Source organism: Malus domestica, chromosome 01 (genome assembly GCF_042453785.1).
Source record: "Malus domestica chromosome 01, GDT2T_hap1".
Classification (NCBI taxonomy): domain Eukaryota; kingdom Viridiplantae; phylum Streptophyta; class Magnoliopsida; order Rosales; family Rosaceae; genus Malus; species Malus domestica.
Window position 1 is genome coordinate 18149980 of NC_091661.1, and position 10692 is coordinate 18160671.

Sequence of the window (10692 nt, forward strand, 5' to 3'; positions counted from 1 at the left end):
ATATTAAGTTTAGAAGAAGAAATTAAGGATTAATTTTTTTTTTGGTTTGCAGAGATCTGGAAAAAAAATAAAAAATAAATTGATTAGGCTGGTGCATCCAAATCAGGCCCACATAATAGAATTTGCTTTAATTCTACAAATAGCAAATCAATCTTGGAAAAAGTGTGAGGAAGAAGTTCAAACTAGTTTGAGTATGCATACTCAAGCTGCTTTGAATCTTGTTTTTTTTTTTTTTGGAACTTTAACGAAAAACTTCATATACTGTTTACTTTAATGAAAAATTACATTTTTACACTAAAAAGTCAATCCTGATACTATTCACTTTACCTTTTATTTTGTCCTTATCGTTAAAACTCAAAGTTTTCAAGTCATTTTCATTAGTTTTTTTCTTTTCACATATCCACATCAGCACATTTGATGGATTTTGAATTGAATTAACATAATTAAGGCAATGTGGTGCGAATTTTGAGTTTCACAAATTAAATGACGAGTTTTGAGTTTCAGAGGCCAAAGTGAGATCAAAAGCGAGTTCCAGAGTGCAAAGTGGTATAAAAATAAAGGAAAACTAATGAAAATGGCTTGAAAAATTTGAGTTTTAACGCTAAGTACAAAATAAGGGGTAAAGTGTATAGTACCCGGATTGACTTTTTAGTGTAAAAATGTGATTTTTCATTAAAGTGAACAATACAGGAGCTTTTCTTTAAAGTTCCCTAAAAATAAAGTGAATTTGACAAAAGAAAGATAAATATGGAAAAGTGAAGCGAATTTTGTATTTTAAGAAATAAAGTGATAGTTTTGAATTATATGAAGCAAAGTGAAATCAAAATCAGCTAAGAAAAAAAGAAAACACATTCAAGCGGTAAAAATTTACACATAAAGGAAAAATAAAACATACTCTTGTTCTTTTTTTATTTATTTATTTAGAGTACATCAACATATTTACATTAGGAGAATGGGGAGTTCGGCTAAGTTTTTTTTTTTAATACATTGATATTTTTACACTAGGAGAAAGGGAGTTCGACTAAGCCACCAAATGAACAATCTAATTTGATATTGAATTCGCTATCTAAAAGATTCGAACCTAAAATCTCTTACTTTTAAATAAAAAGTAATACCAGTGGACTATAGTAGTGTTAGACTATTCTTGTTCGTTTTAACTTAAAAGGAGGAAAAAAAGCAAGAACAGATGACTGTGAGGAGCTAAGTGGGCCCAATTTTTGGAGGTCACTGTCCCAATTCCTTTGGCATATTATGGTTGAGGTGGATAACTTCGGGTAAATCTGGGGACAAAAAAATAGGAAATATAAAAAATTACTGCTCAAATAAAAAAATAGAGAAATAGATTCCAAAAGAGAGCAGGACAACCTCGACTCTGTAGCTTTTGAAGAAAACGAGAGTGAAAGAAGCAACCTTGTAATCTTGAATCTCCAAAAAAAAAAAAGCAGAAAACAAAAACAAACACAAAAACGTGGGTCAGCAAGAAAGCACAGGTTGAAATTTGAATTTAGAGAGAGAGAGATGGAGAGAGAGGAAAAAGGTGCGGAAAGTGAAAGGAAAAAGGAAGGGGGAGTGATGGTGAAAAAGTTGAAACGGGTTGTGTTGGTGAGGAAAAGAGGAGGGCTTTCCTCCAGTACGCCACCACCCATTTGGAGGCTCGACGATTTCTCTTCTCAGAGTCGCAGAAAATCCACCTCAGAATTCCTCATCCCTCACTCCGCAGCGTCACTCTCTGCCAGAAAGCTCTGTTCCTCCGTCTGGGAAATCGAGCAAATGAGCAAAGCCGGCGGTCGGCTCCGCCGCAAGCAGCAGAGGAGAAATGGGGACGGGATTTCCAGGCATCTGGTGGAGGTTGAGAGTCCTGCTGGCTCACTTCGTGACCAGGTGTGTGTGTAATTTGTGTTTATTTTTTGGTCGAATGCTTAGTTATACTTTGTTTTATGAAGCCTGTTGCAGAAACGGAATGTTTCTTCAAATTGGGATTTCTTGCTATGCTGAAAATTAGTCTAAAGATTGTATGACACATTAAAGACATACAATTACGTAGATATGAGTTATGTCAGTTGGTTTAGGCAATATATCCACCCATCCCATCCAATTTCGGAGCTTCCGTAGATTAGTCTTGTCAAAACAAAAACAAAAAAAAAAGACAACAACAAAAGTGAGGCATTCTCCTTGTCTTATATTTTTGCAGTTCTGCTGCAAATATGATTTAGAATTTCCTTTTATCCGGAAAAGTTTGAGTTGTTGATTCTTAATTGTCAGGGTTAATGTGTTTGAGTTGTTGATTATGCAGCATTAACATTAGGGGAAAATTGTAAAGTTGGGAAGAATTGCTCGTCTTTGTGTATGATTTGATAGTTGTGATCTTATTTTTGCTGCTCTGAAATTTCAAAATCATATGAAATTGCGTTCGTTTGTGTGTTTTAATTGATTACTGATCCCTTGACCTTTCTGATTCCAGCCAGCAAGTGCAAGAAGCTTGAGAAGGCTTGTATCAGCACCGCCGACACAGCACCATCAATCAGTTGAGAGCAACGGTTGTGCTCTCCAACCCCGATCTCCTGCTACTTGTAGCTCATTGGAGGTGAGTAATTATGTCCCTCTTCTCCTGAATATTCTTCTCCTGAATAATCAGAACGGCTGATCCATTGGATAGTCTGTGAGTGATTACTTTAAGGGTTAAGTCAATTGATAAGTAGAAAACAATGTAAAGTAATACGCGTCTGAAAAAATTCATTCAAGTGTAGATTCCATGCTGTATAAAAATGTTTTCAAATGACGATATCCAAGAAAGAACTTTGGGGTATCAAGTATAATTTATATAAACAATATCATCTGTAAAATTGATAGATAGGAGGCATGAATTGAAAAGAAGTTTAATGCCTAAAAAAAGAGTTTCGTAATTATTTGTATTGGAATGGTAAATAGTTACACACATTGTAGAATCAATGTTACCCAAGATCAGAGACTGATGGACTCGGATACCCTTTGGTTTTCAATTTTTGTAGGTGGCCCCTTATAAGGGAAGCATGGGCGAATCAAGTCGTAGTTTTAAAACATCCACAGAATTACTCAAAGTACTAAATCGTATCTGGACTCTTGAAGAGCAACATGCATCTAATATATCATTGGTAAAAGCTTTGAAAGTGGAACTAGATCATTCTCATGCAAGAATTGAAGAGTTGTTGCATGAGAAGCAATCGGATAGGCAAGAAATGGACGACTTGATGAAGCATGTTACAGAAAATAAACTTGTTTGGAAGAATAAGGACCAAGACCGAATCAAAGCAACTGTCCAATTGCTCAGGGATGAGCTAGAAGGTGAGAGGAAGTTGAGAAAGCATTCAGAAAGCCTGCATAGGAAGCTAGTTAGAGAGCTCTCTGAAGTGAAATCTTCTTTCTCTAATGCTTTGAGAGAGCTTGAAAGGGAGAGAAAAGCGCGTATCCTATTAGAAAACTTGTGCGATGAGTTTGCCAATGGAATAAAAGAGTATGAACAAGAGGTGCGATCCCTGAAGCAAAAGCCTGAGAAGGATCACAGTGGTATGACCAGCTCAGACAGATTAATTCTCCATCTTTCAGAAGCATGGCTTGATGAACGGATGCAAATGAAGATACCAGAAGCTCAGAGCGACCTTGCAGAGAGGAATACAATTGTGGACAAGTTAGGTTTTGATATAGAAACCTTTCTTCAGGCTAAACGATCTGTTGAGTCAAAGAAAAATGGTAAGTTATCCCCAGAGGAGCTGAAGGGAAATTGCTCACGCCGGCAGTCATTAGAGTCCTTTCCATTGAATGAAGCTACAAGTGCACCACAACACGTAGCTGACGAAGATACTACTGACAATGATTCACACCCTTTAGAAGCAGGCAAGAGTGCCAGTGGAAAACAAATCAAGCGCAGCTCTAGACAGCGAAAAAAAAATGTTGCAGAAGGCCAATATGATGGAATGGCGAGATCTTATTCTGTGAGAGAGAAGCTATCAAAGGAGAACACTAAGGCTAATAGCTTGTCTGGTTTGCAAGGGCAGTATGAAGAACGTATGGCCAGAAGCATGTCCTATAATGCAAACAGAAGCGAGTCTGCAGATAGGGAACATGGTGAAATCACTGAAGTGGGAGCAGAAAATCAAGCTCTGATTGAGAATCTTGAAGAATCTGAGTACTGTGATTTAATCACAGGTCTACAAGAAATACAAAGTAAACGGCTTAGGGCACGTGGAATGAAATCCAGTCATCCTGAAAGTAACTGCAGGGTGGAAACTTGTGTTCAGCCTGTGTATACAGGTAATGCTAGTCCAGTGCAGCAATGGATGTCAAAACTAGGAACCCCAGATTTTGGAAAATCTCAATCTTCTTTGGAATGGCCTCCGGGACTTGACGAAAATACCTTGATGGCAAAACTACTAGAAGCCAGGTTAGAAGCAAAGCGCTCTCGCATGAAAACTTCCAAGGGGCCTCTCTAGTTTCTCATAACAGGAAGAATAGCTGATCTTTGAATTGAGGCCAGAATCTTTGTAAACTGAATTTCTTGTGCAAATGCCAAAATGCAGTACACTTGTACATGAGAAGTGTTTTTCTGTTTACCTTGTTATAAATACCTAGTTCTCATCCAAATCTCCACTTACCATCAGTAAACCTCTCAAAAAAATTCAGTAACGATCTATGATTTTTAAAACCTTTCTTGAATCTCAATCCAATCATCTAAAATAAAAAAATGGACTTGCAATTATTCTTATTTTTCTTTGGCTGTGGATACAGGAGCCAACCGAACCCCTTGACCCCTTCTGAGATCAAATGGAACTCTATTAGAGCATCTCCACTAGTTGGTAGAGGGCAATGGCAATTGAGAGCAAGGGCAATAAAATTGCTCTTACTTTTCACTCTAAACACTATTAGTCTTTGTGCAAGTCCACCAGTTTGGAAGGAGGAATGACAAGGGCAAGGGCGCTTACTATTCACAAATATAATTTTTATTGATGTTTTTAATATATAGTTGGGTATTTGTATACAAAAATAAAATTGGGTAGGTTTTTTGGAATTTTTATAGTAATTTTTTGGAATTTGTACTGTTAGAATAATCTTAGCCGTTGATTTTTAAAATCATAAACTGTTAGAGGTCAAGATTCTGCCACGTGTCAGATGACCACAAAAGGACAATTTTTGTTTTTTTGTTGGAAAATCAACGGTCTGAACCGTTGGAAATCCAACAGTGCCATTTCATCCGGAAAGCCATTTGGCTCATCTATTCATCATGTGGGTAGGACCCACGGATGTTTGCTGGTGCAATTGGATTGGGTCGTGCCTGCCCTTACAATAACGGGGAGGGCAGTTGCCATGCCACCTGCCCTCCTACCAATTACCTTCTCATTTTTTCACCGACGGGGCAAGTTTTTTGTGGGCAAGAAGGCATGTTCACCCATTTGCAAGGGCAATTGGGAATTATTGGAGATGCTCTTAAGAACTATCAAGAATATATATAAGATAAACATATCAAACGTAAATCAAGAGGTCACAAACACAAAATAAAATACTACAATTTCACAATTACAATTACATACAAATAAATACAATTTCTTAACTACAAAAGTCTCACATTCAACTAACAAGAAAGATAACACTTACTCACGATGACTAAACATTACAAGTTGTAGAACTTATTCTAAAGGCACCATAAAGAAAAGATTGACTGCATCACCCTTTGATAATCTTGCAATTGTTAGTTAAGAAACATTATCATGAGTCATCTCCAAAACATACTGAACTTCTTCCTTATAGTCTTTTATCATGCACACAACCCACAAGAAACACAAAACACCATCACCTCAACGCTTAACGACAATCACCACTCAAATATATCAATCCCAGTCGAAAGCAATAAACACCAGACAGAGGGAGATAGCGACTTTTATAAAAAAAAAAAAAAAGATTTTTCTAACTAGAGAGGAAAAAAAGTAACCCCAACCAAAGGATAAAAGATCGTTAGGAGATGAGAGACACAGGGAGGGGAACAAAGGGAATATACCCCAAGTTCAAAGGCAACGGTCGGCAACAAAGAGCTTTTTTCTCATTAGCGGCTAGGGTTTTAAACCAACTGAACTCTAAATCAAAGATTCTTCGGTGCCGAAGCCGTGTCATGTCACTTGTCCACCCAAGGCAAGGCCCTAAAAGGACCTCCTGTATTTAGGTGCATAAATATGCACTCGTGTAGGAATCAAATGCAGGAAATCACTTGCATGTGTCTTGGGTGACGGGTGTCACTACTAATCGTTTTCAATTAGCAATATTCCACAATCAGAGCATGGAGTCCTCTTTAATAAATCGATTAAAAAAGTTAGAAGAGGAGAATTTCCATCTTCCTTCTAGATAAAAAAAGAAGAAGAGAGACTACTGAATTGAAGTAAAAGAAAATTTGAACCAAGCTTCGATTCAACCGGAATATAATTGCTTGCTCGAAGTGGATCATAGGATCTTTGAGTTTCTTCTAGAGAAAATTGATAAATACGCACTATTTTTCTTCTCTTACACATCGTTGCTAATTATTGTACGTTGTTTTTATTTGATTTGTTCAATCTGATAACCAAAGTAAAGAGAAGTGTGTAAAAATAAAAAAAGAATTGGTATGTGAAGATCACCCCTCTCCTAAGTGAATGCCGAGCTTCATGTAAGTATCAAAGTATCAAATTAAGGGTTGATTCATGATTGTGATGGCCATCAAAACTACTACTAACCTTCCAGACTGTAACGAGGAGACAATTGGCAGCACCACCACTGAGATATGCATGATCTTCTAAGCTCTTCAAATGAAAATAATTAGGTTTGCTCAGTTGCTTTTGACCATGTAAAGAGGTATAATTTAATCCACCAAATGGTACTTAATCTCAATTAGAATCCAAAACCCAAAAGCAGACCAGAATCTTAGGTAATTGCTGACTACAACATCAACCATCCCTTCCCAAACGAGTGGATTGAAATATTTAAAATTGTTTCTAACTTGCCAACAATAGTTAAACAACACAAACAACATTTTGTTAGATTTTCACTTCGTATGGGCTAAGTTTGGTATTTGTTGGGCAGATTTTCAACTATATGTGTCATCCGAAGTCTTGCTTATTAGGTATATAAATAGCGAGTGATATGGCTTAGCGAGCCTTCCTCTCACTTGTCAATTCGTCTGTCAACGATGGGATATAATTTAGTATATACTCAATTATTTGGGATATGCTGTTTTTAATGGGCGTTGTCTCGTATAACGAGTGATGTGATCTCGTAGATTGTTGCATCTATTGTTTTTTGCGAAAAAATTGTATTGATAATCTTATGCTTGTGGTAGCCATATAGAGGTTTAATCAATTTGTTAGTTTATGCAAATTACCTCCAAATCTATGTATTGGTCACTAGAGCAAATGTACCTTAGTAACAATCGTTGTAATCGCTTTTTGTTGGTAATGAAATCACTATCGCTTCTTATTAAAATATATATATATATATATATATATATATATATAAAATTACATTCAGTCTTATATTTATAAGTTTTTTTCCGCAATATTTGATTTGTATGATGGCAATAGGACTTGCATAGGGTCCTCTTTTTATACTTTTTCGTCCCTCCAAAAATTTAAAATAAATAAAAGATTGGGGATAAGTTCCACCCCCATTTCATGCAAGTAAGATTAGTGTGGAGTGCATAGAAATATATAAATTATTTTGCATGATCCAAAATTTCTTGGTACCTTTTAACGATCCAATTAATTTTGGAACTTTGGAACTTGGTAGTGAGTGTGACTGGACACCTCTGTGTGTATAGTTTCGTATCATAAATTATTGGTTCGTATTGCTAAAACAATGACAAAATCGAACCGAAATGGGGATCTAAAATTTATAAAATTATGTTCCTACTATGTTTTGTCTGTTAAAAGATAGGGACTACACTGAAACGTCTTTCTTTTTTATTATCCAGTAACTTAATAAAGCCTATAAACAAATCATAATTGTGCAAAAGCATAACATTTTTTCTTTTAAATTTATGTATGTAGTGGACCACTATGGAAAAGCAGCTAGCATAAGAATCAACTTTGTGATCGATGATGGTTGAAGCAGTAACATATATCTTTCATGGAGATGTAGCAACTCTCGTGACAACTTACACACATACACTACTTCAAAATTATCTATAACTGACGGTCCAAAAATCGACAAAAAACGTATATTACTGTCATATTTTTAGCAAAATCTGACAGAAAATGGATGCAGTGGCTGTAGAAAAATAATATATGGCTAAATAATAATTTTTATTGATACGTGAAAGGGTATATATACAAATACATTCCTTGAGTAGCAAGGATTCCTCCTACAAGTTAGGAGTACAATTACAATTTAAGTCTAACTACTTTCCTATTTGTCTAACATTCCCCCTCAAGTTGGAGAGTGGATGTCAAGAACGCCCAACTTGCGTAGCATGGTTGAAAATTTTTCCTTCCCAAGAGGTTTCGTAAATAGGTCTGCCAGTTGATTTGCCGTCCCAATAAACTTGGTAGTTATAGTGCCATCAACAATCTTTTCACGTATAAAATGACAATCCATCTCAATGTGGCGAGTACGCTCATGAAAAACAGGGTTGGCAGCTATATGCAATGCTGCTTGATTGTCACAAAATAGATCAGATGGACAGGTTAAGGGAATGTTCAAATCCTTCAATAGAAAGCGCATCCAAATTATCTCACAACAAGCACCAGACATAGCTCTATATTCCGCCTCAGCAGAAGAAAGTGACATAGTTTTTTGTCGCTTTGTTCGCCATGAAATTAAAGAATTTCCCGAGAAAACACAGTAGCCAGTAGTCGACCGACGAGTAATAGGACAACCTGCCCAGTCAGAATCACAAAAAGCAGTCAACTTGACTTGATTGTCAGAACGGAATAATAAGCCTTGACCCGGGGTAGACTTCAAATAACGAACAACTCGAAGTGCAACATCCATATGAGGAATACGCGGCTCATGCATAAACCGACTTAGAACATGTACATGGTAGGTGATATCTGGCCGAGTTATTGTAAGATAAATTAGTCGCCCTCCTAGATGCCGATACTTTTCAGGATCCTTCAGAAGTTCCCCTTTGTCAGATAGTTTTGTATCGTCCATAGGAAAAGCAATTGGTCGTGCTCCCAGGAAGCCATAATCTTTGAGAATTTCTAATGCATATTTACGCTGAGAAACATAAATACCACGTTTGGACCGAGAAACCTCGATACCCAGAAAGTACTTTAAATCACCAAGATCCTTAATCCGAAAGTGATTATGGAGAAAACGTTTCAGAGAATTAATGGCACCCACATCATTGCCTGTTATCACAATATCATCCATATAAATGAGCAAGGCTGTAAAAGAAGTACCTGACTTTTTCGTAAACAATGAATAGTCAACTTTGGATTGTTGAAACCCAGCAGAAAGAATGGCACGAGTGAACTTGGCAAACCACTGACGAGAAGCCTGCTTGAGACTATAAAGGGACTTGTGGAGGCGACACACAAGATTCTCCCCCTGTCGCCGAAGACTAGGAGGATGAGACATATAGATTTCCTCATCTAAATCACCATGCAAGAAAGCATTATTGACGTCGAGTTGGTGAAGAGACCAAGATTGACTAGCAGCAAGGGCAAAAAGACATCGCACTGTGACCATTTTAGCAATAGGAGAAAATGTGTCATGATAATCTATACCTTTCGACTGTGTGAAACCTTTGGCAACCAAACGAGCTTTGTAACGCTCAATAGAACCATCAGAATGGTGCTTAAGTTTGTACACCCATTTACAATCAATGGGAACCTTGCTAGAGGGCAGGGTAGTCATGGTCCAAGTACGGTTGGCATGGAGGGCATCCAGTTCCTCGCTCATAGCACGACGCCAGTGAGGATCACAGGCAGCTTCTGTAAAAGAAGAGGGTTCGACACCCCGACTCACAGAGTAGATGTATGAAGGATGATGTGGAGATAAACGATGGTAAGAAATATAATTATAGAGAGGATATCGCGTATCGTGGGCAGAACCTGGTGGCGAAGACGAGGACGGCTGTGGGGGCAGAATCACCTGCGAGCAAACGTAATCTTTTAAATAAGGTGAGGGTGCATGGGAACGGGAAGACACGCGGGGAGGTGGAGAGGGTGCATGAGAGGGCACGGGGGTTAGGTGGGGTATGGGTGGATGAGTTGGTGGGGCCGGGGGTGGGGGAATAGGATGAGGCGGTGCGGTGCTGGGAATGTTGTCAGAAGGCGGGGAAATAATAGGGAAAGAAGGATGGGGCAGTGGTGTAAGGCCCGGGAATGTGGGAAAAGGGACATCCATTAAGGGGGGATGGGTAGAGATAGGTGTGGGGATGGGGGGTCCGTGACAGGTGTGGTGGGAGGGGAGGCAAAAGGGAAAAAGTTCTCATGGAAGATGACATCCCGACTAGTGAATGTGCGATGTGTGTCAAGGTCATAGAGTTTATAAGCCTTTTGACCAGCAGGGTAACCAATAAAGATACAATGGTGAGCCCGAGGGGAGAACTTAGGGGTCGGAAGAACAGAGGTGGCATAGGCTAAACAATCGAGAACACGAAAGTGATCATAGAGCGGAGGTTTATGGTGGAGGACTTCAAAAGGTGTTTTGTTGTGGAGAAGACGGGTGGGAAGACGGTTGAGGCGGCAGTGA

General features: G+C 38.2%; 1 protein-coding gene across 1 annotated transcript; it reads left to right on the forward strand.

Moving 5' to 3' along the window:
- Window positions 1-1338: 1338 nt before the first annotated feature.
- Window positions 1339-4617, forward strand: LOC103426539 (uncharacterized protein At5g41620). Its single transcript, XM_008364627.4, has 3 exons — window positions 1339-1881; window positions 2462-2584; window positions 3009-4617. Exons 1-3 carry the CDS (start codon window positions 1519-1521, stop codon window positions 4464-4466), a joined length of 1944 nt encoding a protein of 647 aa, XP_008362849.2. The 5' UTR covers window positions 1339-1518; the 3' UTR covers window positions 4467-4617.
- Window positions 4618-10692: the final 6075 nt, after the last annotated feature.

Coding starts and splice junctions, on each gene's coding strand:
- LOC103426539 (XM_008364627.4), top strand. CDS start 1,519: ATGGAGAGAGAGGAAAAAGGTGCGGAAAGTGAAAGGAAAAAGGAAGGG. Junction 1,882..2,461: donor CTGGCTCACTTCGTGACCAG/GTGTGTGTGTAA, acceptor TTCTGATTCCAG/CCAGCAAGTGCAAGAAGCTT. Junction 2,585..3,008: donor CTACTTGTAGCTCATTGGAG/GTGAGTAATTAT, acceptor CAATTTTTGTAG/GTGGCCCCTTATAAGGGAAG.